Below are 22,146 nucleotides of genomic sequence, written 5' to 3' on the forward strand. Positions count from 1 at the left end.
AGGTGGGAGGATCACCTGAGCCCAGGGACGTTGAGGCTGCAGTGAGCCATGATTGTGTCATTGCACTCCAGCCTGTGCAACAAAATGACACTCTGTCTCAAAAGAAAAAAAAAGATTGGGAAACATTTGATTTTTTTTTTAAATACCTGCCTGATATTACAGATATTAAACATGTCTGACACATCACCAGTATAGTCTCTCAAATATTGCATTTAAGTATCAAAATCAGAGAACCTAGGGATTTGTATTTTATATATTATCTCATATTATTCAGAGCAGCAGTTTTCAACATACACACCCCACCCCACAGATCATATTCAGAACCTTAATATGTAAAACAAATCATTTCAGAGCCACCGTCCTTGAAAAAGCAGAACCCAGAATGTGCCCTTCCACCCCACCCATCCCCCAGTTTTTTGTCTTTCTGTCTTCCACCTACCTCTTTCTGGCATTTCTGAAAAAATATAATCTCAAAACTTAGTTCTAAGTAATTGTGTGTGTGTGTGTGTGTGTGTGTGTGTGTGTGTGTGTGTGTATATATTTTTTTTTTTTTTTTGAAGCAGAGTCTCACTGTGTTGCCCAGGCTGGAATGCAGTAGCACAATCACAACTCATTGCAGCATCGACCTCCTGGGCTCAAGTGATCGTCCACCTCTGCCTCCCACGTAGATGGGACTATAGGCACACCACCACACCTGGCTAATTTTTTTGTATTTTTTTTTGTAGAGACAGGATTTCTCCATATTGCCCAGGCTGGTCTCGAACTCCTGAGCTCAAGTGATCCTCCCGCCTCTGCCTCTCAAAGTGTTGAAATTGCAGGCGTGAGCCATTGCACCTGGCCAATATGGCTATTCTTAACAAAGGTTTGGCAGAGTATTATTTTTAAAGTTGAATATTTGTTTCAGTATCTTAAATTATTTAACCTCCAGGTGCTAGCTTGTTTTGGAATGCAGCTGGTGAGGATCAAGAGCCTGACTCTCAACTGAAGCAAGATGATACCAAAATTTCCAGTGAGGACATGAATTTTTCTGTTGATATTAATAATGAAGTCACAAGTCTTCCAGGTAGTGCATCTTCATTAAAAGCAGTTGATATTCCCAGTTTTGAAGAGAGCAACATTGCTGTGGAAGAAGAATTTAACCAGCCACTTTCTGTGTCCAAGTAAGGTCTCTTTGATTTAGTCTTTCATCCTACTTTGAAAAAAAAAATTTAATAGACAAATAATAATTGTATATATTTGTGGGGCACAATGTTTAGATGCATGTTTACAGTGTGGAATGATTAAATCAGACCAACAAATCTGTCACTTCACATACTTAACTGTTTCTGTGGTAAAAACATTTAAAATCTGCTATTAGCAATTTTGAAATATACAATGCATTATTATTCATTACAGTTGCCGTTCTGTTCAGGTTTTTTTTTTTTTGTTTTTCATTCTAATTTTTTTGAAATCGTCTAACTCAGAAATGATTTATTTTCTAACTGATATTTTCATTTGTGTCTTTACTTGATATGATTTCTATGTAACTGTCAACTGTGAACCTTCTAGAACCATTTCCAGATGTCAGTCATTGGCTATATTAACAGTCTGGATCAATCAGAAATCGGAAGGAAACTTCAAAACTACACAAAATTGGACTCCAGCCTGGGTGACAGAGCGAGACTCCGTCTCAAAAAAAAAAAAAATACACAAGCTTAGGCCTCACCCTAGAGTTTCTGATAATATTAGGTTCCGGATAGAGATGGAGAAATTTTTTTTTTTTTTGATGGAGGCTCTCTCTGTTGCCCAGGCTGGAGTGCAGTGGCACAATCTTGGCTCACTGCAAGCTCCGCCTCCCGGGTTTACACCATTCTCCTGCCTCAGCCTCCCGAGTAGCTGGGACTACAGGTGCCCGCCACCAAGCCCAGCTAATTTTGTTTTTGTGTTTTTAGTAGATATGGGGTTTCACTGTGTTAGCCAGGATGGTCTCAATCTCCTGACCTCATGATCTGCCCACCTCAGCCTCCCAAAGTGCTGGAATTACAGGCATGAGCCACCACACCCAGCCAAGAAATTTCTTTTCTTTATTTTATTTTATTTATGTATTTATTTTTGAGATGGAGTTTTGCTCTTGTTGCTCAGGCTGGAGTGCAATGGTGCGATCTTGGCTCACTGAAATCCCCGCCTCCTGGGTTCAAGTGATTTTCCTGCCTCAACCTCCTGAGTAGCTGGGATTCCAGGCGCCTGCCACCACACCGGGCTAATTTTGGTTGTATTTTTAGTAGAGATGGAGTTTCCCATATTGGCCAGGCTGATCGTGAACTCCTGACCTCAGGTGATCCACCAACCTTGGCCTCCTAAAGTGCTAGGATTACAGGCATGAGCCATTGTGCCCGGCCTATTTTATTTTATTTATTTTTTGAGACAGAGTCACCCAAGCTGGAGTGCAATGGCACTGTCTCGGCTCACTGCAACCTCTGCCTCCCAGGTTCAAACCATTCTTGAGCCTCAGCCTCCCAAACAGCTGGGATTACAGGCGTGTGCTACCACACCCAGCTAATTTTTGTATTTTTGGTAGAGATGGGGCTTCCCATATTGGCCAGGCTGATCTCGAACTCCTGACCTTAGGTGATCCACCTGCCTCAGCCTTCCAAAGTGCTGGGATTACAGGCATGAGCCACTGTGAGATGGGGAAATTTCTAAAGATTCTCCATATTGCAATTATATATAAAAGAGTCTATTTTTGAGAGATAGAACCTGAATATTTGTATATGAAATGTTATCTGAGATTTGCTTCAAGTTAATTCTGTGAGATAATGGAATGGCTAGGAGTATAAATGAAATAAGATAGACTATTTGTTGGTAATTTTTGAAGTTGATTGTATGTGCTGATTTGTAAAATAATTCTCTCGTGTTTGAAATTTTTCATTATGAAATTTTCCATTAAATAAGTATTTTAGGCCAGGCTCAGTGACTCATGCTTGTAATCCCAGCACTTTGGAAAGCTGAGGCAGGCGGATCACCTGAGGTCAGGAGTTTGAGACCAGCCTGGCCAACATGGGAAACCCCCTCTCTACTAAAAACACAAACATTAACTGGGCATGGTGGTACACACATGTAGTCCCAGGTACTTGGCAGGCTGAGGCAGGAGAATCGCTGGAACCCAGGAGGTGGAGGTTGCAGTGAACCGAGATTGCACCACTGCACTCCAGCCTGGGTGACAGAGCAATACTAAGTCTCAAAACAAAACAAAAAATGGATTCTAAACTAATTTTTTTTTTTTTTGATACTCTGTCTGTCTCCCAGGCTAGAATACAGTGGCACAATCTCGACTCACTGCAACCTCAGCCTCTCAAGTAGCTAGGACTACAGGCACAGGCCACCACACCTGGCTAATTTCTGTATTTTTAGTAGAGACAGGGTTTCGCCACATTAGCTAGGGTGGTCTTGAACTCCTGACCTCAGGTGATCCACCTGCCTTAGCCTTTCAAATTGTTGGGATTACTGGTGTGAGCCACTGCACACGGCCTAAAGTAGTTTATATGCTCAGCAAATTTGGAAACAAACTCAGCAAATATTATTTGAGTTTCTGGTATGTGCTACCACAAAACTAGACACTAAATATCAAATACTAGGTTAGGCAAAGCTCCTCACTTTATGGAATTTAACCACATGAGCTGCAAATAACATAATTTCATATAGTGACAACTGCTCTGACAAAGTAAACTGGAACGATCAAGTGGAGTGTAACTGGGATGGTAGCCTGGGTACAAGGTGCTATATTAAGTAGAGTGCTGAAGGAAACCATCTCCGAGGGGGTGACATTTGAGTAGTGACCTGAATGATGAGAAGGGGCCAGTCATGATAATATCTGGGGATGAGTATTCCAGGTGGACAAAACAGCAAATGTAATGGCAAGTGTGAGCTTAAAAGTTACAGAAATAAGCATGAAAGCCAGTGTGGCTGGACATAGTGATTGAGAGGGAGAGTATAGGAAATGAAGTCTGAGATACAGGTAGGAGCCAAATTATGTGGGGCTTTGTAGGATATAGAAAAGAATTTTGAATTTATTCCATGCTCATTAAAGCCAGTGGAGGATTTTAGATAATGGAGTGTTATGATCTAATTTTCATTTTCGAAGGCCATTCTAATTGTTTCTTGGAGAACCGAAGGATGTTAAGAGTGGAAGTGAGGATACTAACTGGTTAATAGAGTAAAGACAAAGTGAGATGAAGGTGCCTTGGACTTGTGGAATTCGTGGAAGGGATCAGGTATAGGATAAATTTTGAAGGTAAAAGAAAAATGTAGGTATAAAACATCCTGGGATAATAGCACATGAAACAGTTTAAAGAGATTAATTTGGAATTTGAGACCAGGCTAGACAAAATAGTGAGACCCTGTCTCTATAAAAAAATATTTTAACTTAGCTGGGTGTGGTGATATGTGCCTGTAGTAGTTCCACCTACTCAGGAGGCTGAAACAGGAGGGTTTGAGGCCAGAAGTATGAGGTTGCAGTGATCTATGATAAGTGCCGTTGTACTCCAGCTTAAATAGCAGAGTGAGACTCCGTTTCTAAAAAAAAAAGGTGAACTGGTGAGGTGGCATGGGGCGGGCAGTAGATTACTTTTTAGAGATTATAAGCCTTGTGATATTTGACATTTTAAATCATTGTGATTACAGTCATGGTTAAAACAGTAAACATGTCCCTTCAGAAAACTACAGAGAAACATCTCCTTTTAGTATAGTATATGTTTTAATTACAAGATTCAATTAAGCACTCATTGTATGTGGCACAGTATACGGAAAAGCTCTTTTGTGTATGTTAGATTGAGTTCCTACAGGGTAAGGATCATAATAATTTCCATATTTTTAGAATTTGCTGGGCTTGGTGGCTCATGCCTGTAATCTTAGCACTTTGGGAGGCCAAAGTGAACCAATTGCTTGAGCTAAGATATTTGAGACCAGCCTGGGTAACATGGCAAAACCCTGTCTCTACCAAGATTACGAAAATTAGCCCTTGGTCCCAGCTATTCCGGAGGCTAAGGTGGGAGGATCGCTGGAGCCTGGGAAGTTGGATCTGCAGTGAGCTGTTATCACGCCACTGCACTCACTCCAGCCTGGGTGACAGAGAGAGACTTTTTTTGTTTTGTTTTGTTTTTTGTTTTTTTGAGACAGAGTCTTGCTCTGTCATCCAGGCTGGAGTGCAGTGGTGCAATCTCGACTCACTGCACCCTCCGCCTCCTGGGTACAAGCGATTCTCCTGCCTCAGCCTGCCAAGTAGCTAGGATTACAGACACCTGCCACCATGCCCGATTAATTTTTGTATTTTTAGTAAAGACAGGGTTTCTCCATGTTGGCCAGGCTGGTCTCCAACTCCTGACCCCAGATGATCCACCCGCCTCAGCCTCCCAAAGTGCTGGGATTAAAGGTGTGAGCCACCATGCCCGGCCAACTCTGTTTCAAAAAAAATAATTAATTAAAAAAACTACAGTTTGACCCAGTGTCTGGTTCCCCATGGGGTGAGCCCCAAACTAAGTCTGCAGTTTATTTAGAATAATTATAGAAACTGAGGACAAAGAGGAGCAAACCATGGGATCTTTACTTATTCTCCTTGACTTAACTCTGTAAACTGCAGACTACTTTCTAGAATAATGGGGGTTTTCAGATTGGAATTTTTAAAAATATCCAATCTGTTGCGGTGTTTTGTTTTGTTTTGTTTTGTTTTTGAGATAGAGTGTTGCTCTGTCACTCAGGCTGGAGTGCTGTGGTGTGATCTTGGTTCACTGCAACCTCCACCTCCTGGGTTCCAGAGATCCTTCTGCCTCAGCCTCTCAAGGAGCTGGGATTACAAGTGTGCGCCACCACACCCAGCTAATTTTTGCATTTTTAGTGAACACGGTGTTTCACCATGTTGGCCAGGATGGTCTCGAACTCCTGACCTCAAGTGATCCGCTTGCCTCGGCCTCCCAAAGTGCTGGAATTAATTACAGCTGTGAGCCACCATGCCCTTGTTCTGCCTTTTTTTTTTTTTTTTTTTTTTTAACTTTAGAAACAGATCTGAGTTAATGGATAGAATGAAGTTAATTGCTTTTTCAGAGCAATTAATTAACTGATCCCACCAGATAACTAGATGTAAATCTAATCTTTGTTCAGCATCGATTTGGGTTGTTGATTTGGAATAAATACTTTCTCCAGTGTTGTCTATGGTGGTTTTGGTGCTTCTCTGGGATCTTTCTCGCACATTTGGTCTGATTCGTGCTCTGGTTCCCACTGCTGAGTATTCATAGATGAAACCCAACTCTGGGGCTTCCAGTCCCCCTTAGATATCTTGTTGGATCAGTGTTTCTGATGTTGAAGCAGTCTGTGAAAGATAAATTTATTTGCCTTGGAGCTTAATTGGTTATTGATTACCTTTTCCCAGCAGTGAGTAGTGGTATGTAGTATTTATAGAGACTTTCTTTTAAAATGATCCATATTTTTCTTTAGAAGCTGTGCTTTGGATATACCTAATAACACTTGGCATATTAGAAGCATTTTAAATTTTTTTATTTAATCTTTTGTTGAGATTTGACATTTTTATTTATTTCTTTTTCTTCCCCCTAAAGAGCGTAGACATTTATTTATTTATTTTGACTTCTAAACAACAAATTTATTTCTCATTGTTCTGAGGGTTGGAAACTCCAAGATTGAGACACCAGCAGATGTAATGTCTTGTAAGGGCCCATTTCCTGGTTCATAGTTGATGCCTCTTCGTTGTGTCCTCACATGGTGAAAGGAGCTATCTAGCTCTTGGTGTTATTTTATTAAGGACCCTTGTAATCTTTAATGTTTTGGGTTTGTTCTTTTTCAGTTTTGGTTTTCGCTTCCTAGGTTAGACACCAAGGCAGATATTTTTAAATCCTTGAGGCCAGGTGCAGTGGCTCATGCCTGTAATCCCAGCACTTGGGGAGGTCGAGGCAGGCAGATCACCTGAGATCAGGAGTTTGAGACCAGCCTGTCCAACATGGTGAAACCCCATCTCTACTAAAAATACAAAAACTAGCCGGCCATGGTGGCACACGCCTGTAATCCCAGCTACTCAGGAGGCTGAGGCAGGAGAATCGCCTGAACCTGGGAGGCGGAGTTTACGGTGAGCCGAGATCACACCATTACACTCCAGCCTGAGTGACACGGTGAGACTCTGTCTCAAAAAAAATAAAAATAAAAATAAGAAACTTGAAATGAACAAATAACATATCTAAAATATTTAAATGCTCTAAAAATTTCCATTGCCATCAAGTTCAGGAGAAGTCAACAGCTTGTTTTCCAGGCTTCAAAGAAAGTTGTCTTAAATATAAGTAACACAAGTTAAAAGGTACCATGGTTTCGTTTATATGCAGCCTGTTAAAATGGAGTGTTTTTGTTTTTGTTTCTTATGGAAACAGGACCTTGCTCTGATGCATAGGCTGAGTACATGGTACAATCATAGCTCACTGCAACCTCGAGTTCCTGGGCTAAGTGATTCTCTTGCTAAGCCTCCTGAGCAGCTAGGATTACAGGTGCATGGTGCCACACTCAGCTAATTAAAACAAATTTTTTGTGAAGGTGGGGTCTCCCAATATTCCCCAGTCTGATCTTGAACTTCTCACCTCAAACTTCTCTTGCCTTGCTCTCCCGAAACACAGAATACAGGCATGAGCCACTGCACCTGGCTAAGATGGGGTGTTTATGTAGCATCACTAAGCTACAAATACAAACCAGATGCTGCTTGAGTCTTAACCCTGTCTTGTAAAGTTACTACATTTCAATTATATGTTAAAGGTACCTCAGTGACTAACACATTATATATCCTTCCCAGCAGCTCTTCTCTAGTTGTGAGAAAAGAACCTGATGTACCTGTGTTTCCAAATGGCCAGCTGGCAGAAAGTATAAGCATGTGTTTACAGACTGGACCAACAGGGGGTGCCAGTAACAATTCTGAAACATCAGGGGAACCAAAAATTGAGCAAGTAATGCAACCCTTGCCTCATCAACCATCAGATAACCAGAAAATTTACCAGGATTTATTGGTAAGAAAATGTAGATCATTTCATCTTTTTGAGAAGGTTATTTAGTATAGAATATACTAGTTAAGCTTTTCCTAGGTTTAAACTGATGGAGACCTTAACATAAAAAGATTTTTGCCTAATTAACAATGTAGCATTTCTTTTAGATTTCACAAATTATAACTTAAATTCAGTAATTTACTGTAAATATACTTAAGTACTTAGAAAAACACAGCTTTATTTTTAAAGTATAAATATTGATATGCCTAATTCAAACCAAAATTAGTATTAGAAAATAAGCAAGTTTCTTGGAAATTTGAAAATTGGAAAGTAGTGGGATATTTATGATAATATTTACTGATTTTAGTTTAGGTAAGCCAATGTTTATTAAATACTTAGCTTAGTCTAAGACAGTAGGCTCAGTGAAATCGATAATATAAAGGTGAATATGACACTCTGTGCCCTTGAGAGCCTAGGGGAAACAACAGCACATGCAGACTAGTAAACAATTACAAGACAGGCTGTTGAGGAGGAGTAGTGTAAAGCAAAGAGAACACAGAATAAAGGGATAATTCTGATTAGAGGAACTAGTCTTATAAAACTTAAAATGTGATCTGGGACTTAAAAGATAGAGAAACCCTGACTGTCACTTTCATCCAAATTGTAGAACATTTGATTTGTCCATTTGTGAGAAGGCTAATTAAACATACTTCACAGGGCCCTATGTATTCATCAGTGAACACTTATTTGTTATTTGCTTGCTAGGTCCTAGACTGGTGCTAGCAGCTTGTATGCTCAGCGAATGAAATATGCAGAAATAGTATCACAGGTCATTCTTACTTTTAGAAAGTAAGAAGAAAAGGAGCCTAATTCTGTGAATATCATAAAGGCCTAATTTATAACTGAAACATATCACTTTTCAAATGAAAGCATTATTTAAAAGTTGTTTTTAAAAAATTGAGCATAAATCTTCGAAAATACTTAGAAAATTACTCAAAAGAGGTTTTTTTTTTTTTTTTGAGACAGGGTCTTGCTGTGTCGCCCAGGCTGGAGTGCAGTGACATGATCTCAGCTCACTGTAACCTCTGCCTCCTGGGTTCAAGCGATTCTCATGCCTTCCAGGTAGCTGGGACTAACAGGCACCTGCTACCACATCTGGGGTTTTTTTTTTTTGAGACAGAGTCTCACTCTGTTGCCCAGGCTGGAGTGCAATGACATGATCTCAGCTCACTGCAGCTTCTCCCTCCCAGGTTCAAGTGATTCTCCTGCCTCAGCCTTTCAAGAGGCTGGGACCACAGGTGCACGCCACCACACCCGGCTAATTTTTATATTTTTAGCAGAGACAGGGTTTCACTATGTTGGCCAGGCTGGTCTTGAATTCCTGGCCCGCCTTGGCCTCCCAAAGTGCTGGGATTACAGGTTTGAGCCATGCGCCTGTACTCAAGTGATTTTTAAATATGTTGGTTTTTGTTTTTATTTATTTATTTTCTATTTTATTTTATTTTTTTTAGACAGAGTCTCAGTCTGTCACCCAGGCTGGAGTACAGTGGCGCCATCTCAGCTCTCTGCAACCTGGGCCTTCTGGGTTCAAGTGATTCCCATGCCTCAGCCTCCCGAATAGCTGGGACCACAGGCACGTGCCACCACACCTGGCTAATTTTTGTATTTTTGTTAGAGACAGAGTTTCACCATGTTGGCTAGGCTGGTCTTGAACTCCTGACCTAAATTGATCTGCCCACCTTGGCCTCCCAAAGGGCTGGGATTATAGGTGTGAGCCACCGTGCCCAGCCTATGTTGGTTTTTGAGTGAATGAAGTCTGAACAAACATTCTGTTTTCTCTAGGGTCTGATGAAATTGTTCATTAGGATGTGCTTCTATAAAAACTCCATAATACCTGCAAATAATACCATAATACCTGCTTACTTGATACTTTGTGGAATTTGACAAGATACTGATTTTCCCTGGCCTTATTGTATCATTAAGGTCTTATTGTAAAATTGTTTTTTAACTTTTTTTTATTTTTATTTTTTTAGAGACAGAGTCTCACTTTGTCACGCAGCATATAGTGGCACAATCACGGCTAACAAGCCTTAGCCTTGTGACTCAAGTGGTCCTCCTACTTCAGCCTCCTTAGTAGCTGGAACTACAGGCGTGTGCCAGCATGCCCAGCTAATTTTTAGTTTTTTGTAGAGACAGGATCTCGCTGTGTTGCCCAGGGTCTTGAATTCCTGGGCTCAAGCGATCCTCCTGCCTCGGCTTCCCAAAGTGCTGGGATTATAGGCGTGAACTACCACACCTAGCCCTAACATTGTTAATAGTGATTTTTCAAAAATTTTTTTTTTTTATTTTTGTCAGGGTCAAGTAAACCACCTATTGAGTAGTTCCTCCAAGGAAACTGAGCAGCCATCTACCAAAGCGGTAATTATCAGTCATGAATGCACCAGAACCCAAAATGTTTACCATACAAAGAAAAACACACATTCAAGACTGGTGGACAAAGATTGTGTTCTTAATGCAACTCTTAAGCAACTAAGAAGCCTTGGAGTAAAAATTGATTCTCCCACTAAAGTGAAGAAAAATGCACATAACGTGGATCACGCCAGGTAACTTTTACAATTTTGTTTTAAAGGGAGAGTAAATTTTATTTTTAAAAAATGTTATAATTTTTGCCCATCATTGGCTAGATGTATTGTGGCAATCTCATCAGAAAAGTTATGTTTGTGCCTCAATTCAGTTGATTCACCATTTATTCAGGGCCTACCATATGCATGATGAATAAGAGATTCTTCATTTTCATGGGAGAGATGGTTACTTACATAAGTAATTTGAGAGATATTATGAGATGACTCCTGGCTGGATAGGCCAACAAAATACTTTAGGAGTCTTGAGGAAAGAGAAAGGAATTTCACTTGGTAGCATCTGAAAAGTCTTTCTGGAGGTGATAAGGTCTGTGCCAGCTACTGGATGTACAGTTATACAATTGTACCATCTAAAAAGCAAAACCATTTCTTTTTTCTAGGAATGTGCCCAATTGGTCATGTCCTTCTGTTCAGATTCCTTTCCACCAAAGATGACCTCAGCACATAACTTATTAAAAAAAAAATAAAGTCTGGAGATTATATTATTAAGGCTAGCATATTTTCTGTTAATTACTTTTTGTTTTCTAATTTAAAAAGTAATAAAAATTGATGGTTTTAAAAAACAAACAATACAGAAGAGAGTGTAAGATAAAATGCAAAAGCCACAACTCCCCACATTCCTACCTGACTATTCCAAAGTTACTTTTCTTAGGCCAGGCTGGTGGATCACGAGGTCAGGAGTTTGAGACCAGCCTGGCCAAGATGGTGAAACTCTGTCTCTACTAAAAATACAAAAATTAGCTGGGCGTGATGGCAGGAGTCTGTGGTCTCAGCTACTCAGGAGACTGAGGCAGGAGAATCGCCTGAACCCGGGAGGTGGAGGTTGCAGTGAGCCGAGATCGCATCACTGTACTCTAGTCTGGACAACAGAGCAAGACTCAGTCTCAAAAAAAAAAAGGCCAGACTCAGTGGCTCACACCTGTAATCCCCAGCACTTTGGGAGGCTGAAGTGGGCAGATCACGAGGTCAGGAGATCGAGACCATCCTGGCTAACACAGTGAAACCCTGTCTCTACTAAAAACACATAGCCGAGCTGAGTGGCAGGCACCTGTAGTCCCAGCTACTTGGGAGGCTGAGGCAGGAGAATGGCATGAACCCTGGAGGCGGAGCTTGCAGTGAGTCGAGACTGCGCCACTGCACTCCAGCCTGGGCGACAGAGCAAGACTGTCTCACAAAAATTTTAAAAAGTTACTTCTCTTAACCATTTCTTTTGTATTGTAGAAATGTTCCATGTGGCCGGGCGCGGTGGCTCAAGCCTGTAATCCCAGCACTTTGGGAGGCCGAGACGGGCGGATCACGAGGTCAGGAGATCGAGACCATCCTGGCTAATCCGGTGAAACCCCATCTCTACTAAAAAATACAAAAAACTAGTCGGGCGAGGTGGCGGGTGCCTGTAGTCCCAGCTACTTGGGAGGCTGAGACAGGAGAATGGCATAAACCTGGGAGGCAGAGCTTGCAGTGAGCTGTGATCCAGCCGCTGCACTCTAGCCTGGGCGACAGAGCGAGACTCCATCTCAAAAAAAAAAAGAAGAAATGTTCCATGCATGTTCATGTATATGTGTATGTGATAAACTTTGTGATTTGATTTTTTTGTTGTTTTAATTTTGAGACAGTCTTGCTGTGCCACCCAGACTGGAGTGCAGTGCCGTGATCACAGCTCACTTCAGCCTCAACCTCCTGGACTCAAGTGATCCTCCTATCTCAGCCTTTTGAGTAGCTGGCACTACAGGCATGCACCAGTACTTGGCTAATTTTTTATTTTTTTGCAGAGATGGGGTCTTGCTGTTTTGCCCAGTCTGGTCTCAGACAAACTCCTAGACTCAAGCAATCTTCCCACCTTGGCCTCCCAAAGTGCTAGGATTACAGCCGTGAGCCACTGCACCTGGTCTGTTTTTTTGTTTTTGTTTTTGTTTTAAACATGATATTATAATATCTTGGATACTTTTCCTTATAGGGATATACAGTTCTTTCTCATGTATTTAAGCAGCTGCATAATATTCTTTTCTACCCTTGTACTAGAATATATTGAATCCCAGTGCTCTATTAATGAACCTTTAAGCCAAATCTCTTATTTGTTATTTCAAACAATCCTAAGTGAACATCATTCTACAGGTACAAGTATCTTTGTAGGATAAATTCCTGAATAGGCAGGATCAAAGAGTATGTGCATTCAAAGTCTTAGTAGATACTACTACCATTGCTCACCAAATAGTTGTACCAGTTTATATTCCTGCCAATAGTGTAGAAGAGTGAGGCTAGCATTTTTGGAGTTTTTTATCCATGTTGTAAGATAGAGGCTATATATCCTAACCCTTCCCCTCTTGTCAGAACTGAGAACGAACTTATCACGTTAGTTGCAGTTTCTTACTATTTTGCTATGATGATCTTTTGCAAATATTGCTTTTCAGTTTTAGAATAGAATCTTGGAAATGGAAAGACTAAGGTAAAATGATACAAAAATTTTAAAGCCGTTGTTAAGTTGCTTTCTGAAAGAGTATTATTACCAGCTACATGTATACATGTATGCCAGCTACCATTTCACCAATACATTAACTTCAACAAATACATACTGAGTTTCTACTGTAAGCCAGCTTATAAGAGATATCATAATACACAAGATAACCTGGTAAAGAAAGACATCTTTGTTCTCATAGAGTTTACAGTTCAGTGGGGAAGACACAGATAGTCAATATCTTTTATACCTGCTGTGAAATGGAAGGATAGAGAATGCCATGGAATCACATAGGAAAGGTAGCTAACTTTAAGAGTATTTTCATACTGTGTTATAATTACATCAAAATGGTCCCTTTTAAAGATCTGTACTAATTAAGACCAAAAATACCTTAAAGTTTTAAAAGTTATATTTTATTATTGATGCAATTTCTGTATATTTAAATTTTTTTTTTTTAGTTTTTAAAAATAGGATCTTGCTCTGTCACCCAGGCCTGTCACCCAGGCTGGAATGCAATGGTACAATCATAACTTAGGTAACCTCAAACTCCTGGGCTCAAGCCAATCCTCTTGCCTCAGCTTTTTGAGTAGCTGGGACCAGAGGCATGTGCCATCATCTCTATGTCATTTTGATTAAATATGAAACTGTACTGCAATAGTTTCTCCAACATAAGAGTCAAATTTTGTTTCCCAGTTATCTTAGGCTTACGTCTGGAATGTCCTCCTAGTCTATCTGAGGCCTACCTGATTAATTCGCATTGTTTCAGTTTCAGTTTGACTTAAACTTAGTTTTTGAATATAATGTCCTACCACTCTCTACCAAGTTCCAGCCTACTTGCCATTGGCACTTGCAAGATTCCTTGATGTTACTTTTATCTGAGATGCTCTTTTTTACCTTTCTCCTTGCCAAAATCCTTCTTATCCTTCAAAGCTGAACTCAGATGTCACCTCTTTGGACCTCTCAGAGTGTATTGATGTTTTGTACTCTTTTTTTTTTTTTTTTTGAGACAGAGTTTTCTTTTGTAATGCCCAGGCTGGAGTGCAGTGGCGTGATCTCGGCTCACCACAACCTTTGCCTCCCGGGTTCAAGCGATTCTTCTGCCTCAGCCTTCCTGAGTAGCTGGGATTACAGGCATGCGCCACCATGCCCAGCTAATTTTGTACTTTTAGTCGAGACAGGGTTTCTCCATGTTGGTCAGGCTGGTCTTGAACTCCCAACCTCAGATGATCTGCCTGCCTCGGCCTCCAAAAGTGCTGGGATTATGTGTGTGAGCCACTGCACCTGGCCGATGTTTTGTACTCTTAAAATTACCTTGTTCTCAGTAAATTGTAGTATGTACTTGTGACAGCATTTTCAGCAAGTTTTTTTTTTTTTTTTTTTTTTTTGAGACAGAGTCTCACTGTGTCGCCCAGGCTGGTGTGCAGTGGCATGATCTTGGCTCACTGCAACCTCTGCCTCCCGGGTTCAAGCAATTCTTCTGCCTTAGCCTTCCTCCCGAGTAGCTGGGACTGCAGGTGCACACCACCACGCCTGGCTAATTTTTGTATTTTTAGTAGAGACGGGATTTCACAATATTGGCCAGGCTGGTCTCGAACTCCTGACCTTGTGATCTGCCAGCCTCGGCCTCCCAAAGTGCTGGGATTACAGGTATGAGCCACCACATCCGGTGAAGATTTTGCATAGTTCTAAATCCTCATTGCCTCTACCACTAACTTAGTGGGCCTTCCATGAGACGTTTGCTGAACGAACGACATTCCTCCTACTCAGATCATCACTGAAGCTTATAGTGAAGGTTCATTTTTAGTGTCTTTGTAGTATTTACTGTCAGTATTTAAGACCTTATATTGTTATCTTTTTAACGTGTGTAGGTATAATATAACTGGTATACTAACAGTTTATAAGGCAGTTGTTTAGAATTTAAGACACATTTTTCTATAGAAACTGTTACAAATTATAGGTTAAATATGCTAGGAAACTAATCCTTATAATCCATACTGTTCCTCTAGCTCTGTAAACCAGACATCTTTCATCATTGTATCTATGTGAAAACTCATTTCATGTTCCAATTCTGGACTCCAGGAGCACATCATTCCACCAGAAGAGTGGCTAAGGCAGGGGAAAGAAGACCTGCTTTCTATTTTCCTGTTAATAGAATGTCGCAGAGATTAAGAGAGTCTAAAGGCAGGAAGGCAGGGAAAGAGGGTGCCAGACAAACCTAGAAATTGTGCAGGAAATGGAGATTGTGGGTTTGAGGTCTAGAAGCAACCTCTACACATAGGTTCCCAATTGGAGCGACTTTTTGAATTCAAAACCTGTCTCAAGCAGTCTCTCTAGTTGCTTCTTTACCTTGCTTCCTGGCTATCTGCTTAGTAGTTGAAAAACTCTGTTTAGGATAAGTAGTAGATAACTAATCTGGATTCAAATAGGATCATGAATCAAAGTTGATTTTTTTTTTTTTTTTTTTTTGAGAGACAGGGTCTTGCTGTATTGCCCAGGCTGGAGTGCAGTGGCACAATCATGGCTCACTGCAGCCTCAATCTCCTGGGCTCAAGTGATCCTCCCACCTTAGCTTCCTGAGTAACTGGGACTACAGGTGTGCAGGAGCATACCCGGCTTATTTTTATTTGTAGAGATGGCGGTCTTGGTTTTCATCTGAATTGGAATAATTTTAGAGCTTCCCATAAATTGTTGGCATGTGGCTCTCTTACTCAGATTTATTCATGGACTTTCATCATTCCTTGTGGCTGCACATCTAATGAGATTTTAACATAGGCATATATTTGTGCTCAGGCTTTTAGGATTTGATTAGTGGAGCAGATTCCTTTTTGCTTTTTGTCTTAATTACCCTAGTGTTTATATGCTTTGGTTCTGAGCATTATTGATTTGTTTTTTTAGCGATGTGGTCTCTATTTTGCCTAGGCTGGCCCCTTGAACTCCTGGGCTCAAGCAATCCTCCTGCCTCAGGCTCCTGAGAAGCTAGGACTACAGGTGTGCATACCACTGTGCCTGACTTGATTTGTTTTGCTACTAAAGTAATGATATCTCATTGCCCCTGCCCCACCCTCCAAATTGAAATTGGCTAGCTTGTGTCAGGCATTGAAACTTGAATAGCCTTCTAAACTGATATTAATTACTTTATGGATCTTTTAACCATTCTATAAAAGAAGCTGTAGTTAAAATTAGAGGCTGGGCATGGTGGCTCATGCCTGTAATCCCAGCACTTTGGGAGGCCAAGATGGGAGGATCACTGGAGCTCAGGAGTTCAAGACCAGCCTGAACAACATAGTGAGACCCCATCTTTACAAAAAGAAAAAGTTTTGATTAGCTGGGCATGGTGGTATGCACCTGTAGTCCCAGCTACTTGGGAGGCTTTAGTAGGAGGGTCACTTGAGCCTGGGAGGTCGATGCCACAGTGAGCCATTATTGAGACACTGCACTCCAGCCTTAGTGGCAGAGTGAGACTTTGTCTCAAAAAAAAAAAATTAATTGATTAAAAAAAAGCACCCTAATTAGACCTGCTTTCTTTAAATATTTAACATTTTGAATTAGAAGTTTTCTTTGCTTTTATCAAATTATTTACATTAATATTATCTATAGACTGAGGAAATAGGCAAAGTAGAAAAAGACTTCCAAAAGTATTGTTACTATGAATAAAAGAATAATGTCTGGATAAATTAGTAGTATCTCTTTAATCTTACTAAAATAGTCTTCAAAGCATTAAATGCCAAGAAGGTTAAGGAAGAATTTCAAGGTTATAAAGACCAGCATTATTGAGCACACTGTTCCATTGTTTGGTGGTGGCATCACTGGTTTCAGGGAATTTTTTTTTTTTTTTTTTTTGAGACAGAGTCTCACTCTGTCGCCTAGGCTGGAGTGCAGTGGTGCAATCTTGGCTCACTGCAGCCTCCACCTCCTGGCTTCAACCGATTCTCCTGTCTCAGGCTACAGAGTAGCTGGGATTACAGCGCCCGCCACCACGCCCAGCTAATTTTTTTGTATTTTTGGGAGAGATGGGGTTTCGCCATGTTGGCCAAGCTGGTCTCGAACTCCTGACCTCAGGTGATCTGCCCACCTCGGCCTCCCAAAGTGCTGGGATTACAGGCATGAGCCATCATGCCCAGCCTGGTTTCAGGGATTACTAATGGTTGAAAACAATTTTTTTGCAAATTTCAGGTGCTTATAAGAATGAAAATATATAATGGTTGTTTGATTTTTGTGGTTCTGTGAATGCAAGCAGTGGCTAGCACATATAAAACAGCTGAATTTCTTCATGGGATGATGTAGAAAGCCATAGCATATTTGACTAGAATATAATGTTCACCACAACAAACAGTGCACAAAGGACTCTGATGGAAAAAATCCAAGTTGCTGAATATAGTACAGTAAAACAGTGGTTACAGAGCCCCAGAGAGTAAGGCAGTCATGGTTTATCTCAGCTTGCTATGTACTGTATAGCTTGAGAAAATTAGCTCAAATCTCTATTCCTCAGCTTTCTCAACTGAGAATAAATCTAACAATAGTACCTACTTCTTTTATTCATTCAACAAGTACTTACTGAGTGCCTACTATGTGTTCCAGGCATCAAAGATACTGCAGTGGGGGCCGGGCGAGCAGACAAAACTCTGCCCTCATTGGCTTTCATGAGGGTGCTAGACAGTAAATAAGAATCAAGCATTGATTGAATATGTAGATATGTGTATTCAATGTATAGACCGCGGTAAGTGCCAAAAAGAAAGCATAAAAGTAGTGGAAAGGGAATGTAAAGTGTTGAAATGGAGAATAAGATAGAAATATTCGATAGGGAATACCTCCCTGAGAAAGGTTACTGTGAGCAATGTATATGAATAATGCATGTAAAGCATTTAGCAGAGTACCTGGCATATATAAGGACTCAATAATTAGCAGGCTGGGTGCAGTGGCTCACGCCTGTAATCCCATCACTTTTGGGAGTTCGAGGAGGGAGGCTCGCTTGACCTTAGGAGTTTGAGACCAGCCTGAGTCTGTAATTGTGCCAGCATTAGCAAATGACATGCAGTTGCCACTGCACTCCAGACTGGGCAACAGAGCAAGACCCTGTCTCAAAAAAAAAAAATTAGCAGCTATTTTTTATATATGTGATCCTAAGGAAAAGGTAAGTCAGTTGACTTAACACTAATCAAAGTAAGTTGAAGATTATGACTAATGAAAAAAGTATTTGTGTGTGTGTGTGTGTGTGTGTGTGTGTGTGTGGATAAGCCCATATCCAGAGACTGGTTGATGTTTTTTATTCATTGCAAATGGAATCTCCTCAACTATGAACAATTTAATTTTCTGAGCTACTTACCAAAGCTTGTACTGTTATATAATCAAATGTGTTTTGTGTTTGATTTTATTTTTATGTTTTACTTTACATTAAACATTAGCTGATCTCTTGTGCTATTTGAGTTAATAGTCATAAATTAAATGACTCATAACTATGTTGAATGACTTTTACATTTGGGGCCTTGTATTTGTTAAAACCATGACTGATATACAGATTTAGGAAAATTAATTTGTATTCCACTTTCAACCTGTAAATCATGGATTACCTTCTAGGCTATTATTTTTATCCCTTTTTAAATTATTTATTTATTTTTTATTTTTTAAGAGACAGAGTCTTGTTCAGTTGCCCAGGCTGGAGTACAGTGGCATGATCATGGCTCACTGTAAGTTTGAACTCTTGAGCTCACATGATCCTCCAGATTCTTGAGTAGCTGGGACTATAAATGTGCACCACCATGCCTGGCCAATTTTTAAATTTTTTTGTAGAGACAAGATCTGGCTATATTGCCTAGGCTGATCTTGAACTCCTGGCTTTAAGCAATCCTCCCACCTCAGTGTCCCAGTCTGCTGGGATTACAGGCTTGGGCCACTGTACCCAGCCCATATCTATCCTTTGTGTATCTGGATCATCAAGACTTAGATGTCTGAGTACTTAGATAAAAGGACCATGAACTTAAAGCTAAAGATCTTTTGTTGCTTGTATAGAATGGAACACATTGAGAACTAGGTATTACTTAGAATATGGTAAATGATGGCTTATTGCTTTGTGTCTTTCAGTGTGTTGGCATGTATCAGCCCAGAAGCAGTGATCTCTGGATTAAACTGCATGTCATTTGCTAATGTTGGCATGAGTGGCGTAAGCCCCAATGGTGTGGATTTGAGCATGGAGGCAAATGCTATAGCTCTGAAATATTTAAATGAAAGTCAGCTGTCACAACTGTCTGTCACTCGATCAAACCAAAATAATTGTGACCCATTCAGCCTTCTCCATATTAATACAGACAGAAGCACAGTAGGGCTTAGTTTAATTTCACCAAACAACATGTCATTTGCAACCAAAAAATATATGAAGAGATATGGACTCCTACAAAGCAGTGACAATAGTGAAGATGAAGAGGAGCCTCCCGACAATGCAGATAGCAAGAGTGAACATTTATTGAATCAGAACCATACATCCATACCTGAACAGCTTGGTGGTCAGAAAGAGCCTTCTAAGAATGACCATGAAATAATTAATTGTTCTAACTGTGAATCTGTGGGCACCAACGCAGATACGCCAGTATTAAGAAATATTACAAATGAAGTTTTGCAGACAAAAGCAAAACAGCAGTTGACTGAAAAGCCAGCTTTCTTATTAAAGAACCTTAAACCAAGTCCTGCAGTGAACCTTCGAACCGGGAAAGCAGAGTTCACTCAACATCTTGAGAAAGAAAATGAAAGGGACATTGCAATTTTTCCTGAAAGTCTGCAACCTTCTGAAACTCTAAAGCAGATGAATAGCATGAATTCAGTAGGCACCTTCTTAGATGTAAAACGTCTCAGACAGTTACCAAAATTATTTTAACCTTTTAACTCTCTGCCCTTTTAATACAGGAACAGGGTGTCTGCTGAAGATGCTTAGGGAAGCCAGAGAGCCCTGTGGTAGTTTTGGGATTTCCTGATCATTCTGGAGTCAGTCTGTTTCTTAGTAGCAGCCAACTGGGAAGAGTGACTTTTTCTGTGAGATGGTTGACTGGTGATAGGACTAAGTTCTCATTGTTCAAATAGAGTTGTTCAACATCACTGAAACCTTTAAGAAAAACAAACCCTGAGATCAGTTATTCCTACAAATTTAAGTAGACAGATACTATCCAGCTCTGAGTCTCAACTGCTGTTTTATACTGTACTTTTTTTACTTTTTTTTTTTTTTGAGATGGAGTTTTGCTCTTGCAGCCCAGGTTGGAGTGCAGTGCCATGATCTTGGCTCACTGCAACCTCTGCCTCCTAGGTTCAAGTGATTTTCCTGCCTCAGCCTCCCAAGTAGCTGGGATTATAGGCATGTGCCACAACGCCTGGCTAATTTTGTATTTTCAGTAGAGACAGATTTTCTCCATGTTGGTCAGGCTGGTCTCAAACTCCCGACCTCAGGTGATCTACCCGCCTCGGCCTCCCAGAGTGCTGGGATTACAGGCATGAGCTACTGCGCCCAACTATACTGTACATTTTAAGAAGTTCTAGCATGTTTCATCTCTGCATTTATCCCATATCACTAAAAGAACATAAGTTATCATGGTGTTGGATAAATTAGCGAAATCAGCCCTTTCTGAGTTTAAGGGAAAAGTTATTTTTGAAAATAATAAAAATAACACACTCTTTTATACAAGAGTGTATTTCCTCTTAATTAGGATGCATGTTTAGTAAACTCTGGAGATACAACTTTTTGCAGTGTGGTGGGTTGGTTTTAGTGTAACATCTTCAACATGTCACGCTGGCTATCAAAGAATAAGAAAATTATTGAGTATGAGTATGTTTTATAAACTTTCTGAGTTTTTCAAATGTCTTAATATTTTTTAATAGAACTTAATAAAAATGTCTAGATTGACTATTTTCCTTTGTTCTCTTATAGTTTATTCCCCACTTTTTAAAAAACTCTTAACCTGCCCCCAAATTACAAAAATAATACAGAGAGTTCCCATATACCCTTCTTCCAATGTCCTCCAGTGATATCGTGCATAAGCATAGTAAATGAACAAAAGCAAGCAATTGACATTGGCTATAATGCTAATAACTGAACCACAGACCTCTCAGGTTTCACAAGTGTTTACACGCACTCATTTATTTACTTTTTGGTATATAGCTGTATGAAATTTTACCTTTTTTTTTTCTTCAAGATGGAGTCTTGCTCTGTTGCCCAGGATGGAGTACAGTGGCGTGATCTTGGCTCACAGCAGCCTCTGTCTCCTGGGTTCAAGTGATTCTTCTGCCTCAGCCTCCCGAGTAGCTTGGATTACAGGCATACACCACCACGCCTGGCTAATTTCTGTAGTTTTAGTAGAGACGGGGTTTCACCTTGTTGGCCAGGCTAGTCTCAAACTCCTGACCTCGAGTAATCCGCCTGCCTCTGCCGCCCAAAGTTCTGGGATTACAGGCATGAACCACCGCGCCCGGCCATGAACTTTTACTTTTTTTTGAGACGGAGTCTTGCTCTATCGCCCAGGCTGGAGTGCAGTGGTGTGATCTTGGCTCACTGTAACCTCCGCTTCCCAGATTCTAGTGATTCTCCTGCCTCAGTCTCCCGAGTAGCTGGGACTACAGGTGCATGCCACAACACCTGGTTAATTTTTGTATTTCTAGTAGAGACAGGGTTTCACCATGTTGGCCAGACTAGTCTCTAATTCCTGACCTCATGATCCGCCCACCTCAGCCTCCCAAAGTGCTGGTTATAGGCGTGAGCCACTGCGCCTGACTGAAATTTTGTCTTTTATAGAAACATAACTACTACCATAGTCAGCATACAGAGCTATTCCATCACCACAAACTCCCTAGTGCTAGCCTTTTAAAACACGGTCTCTCCAACCCTAACCTCCAACAGCCAGTGATCTGTTCTCCACCACTAGAATGTTGGCATTTTGAGAATCTTTTATATAAAAGGAATCATACAGTGTGTGTACCTTTTTGAAATTGGCTGTTTTCACTTGGCATGATGTCCTAAGATACATCCAAGTTGTTGAGTGTATCAGTTCTTTCCTGGCACATCCCCCGCAACCTTTTT

The 22,146-nt window shown here is 40.6% G+C and overlaps 1 protein-coding gene across 1 annotated transcript in view; it reads left to right on the plus strand.

Moving 5' to 3' along the window:
* The window catches only part of STIL (STIL centriolar assembly protein), a 63,917-nt gene extending 42,936 nt beyond the window's left edge, over positions 1 to 20,981 (plus strand). The window contains exons 15-18 of the mRNA XM_023221597.1: positions 929 to 1,160; positions 7,817 to 8,027; positions 10,359 to 10,606; positions 19,173 to 20,981. Coding sequence (XP_023077365.1) covers positions 929 to 1,160; positions 7,817 to 8,027; positions 10,359 to 10,606; positions 19,173 to 19,959 — 1,478 coding nt within the window. The 3' untranslated portion in view covers positions 19,960 to 20,981. The remainder of the gene's footprint in view (positions 1 to 928; positions 1,161 to 7,816; positions 8,028 to 10,358; positions 10,607 to 19,172) is intronic.
* Positions 20,982 to 22,146: the final 1,165 nt, after the last annotated feature.

Source organism: Piliocolobus tephrosceles, chromosome 1 (genome assembly GCF_002776525.5).
Source record: "Piliocolobus tephrosceles isolate RC106 chromosome 1, ASM277652v3, whole genome shotgun sequence".
Classification (NCBI taxonomy): domain Eukaryota; kingdom Metazoa; phylum Chordata; class Mammalia; order Primates; family Cercopithecidae; genus Piliocolobus; species Piliocolobus tephrosceles.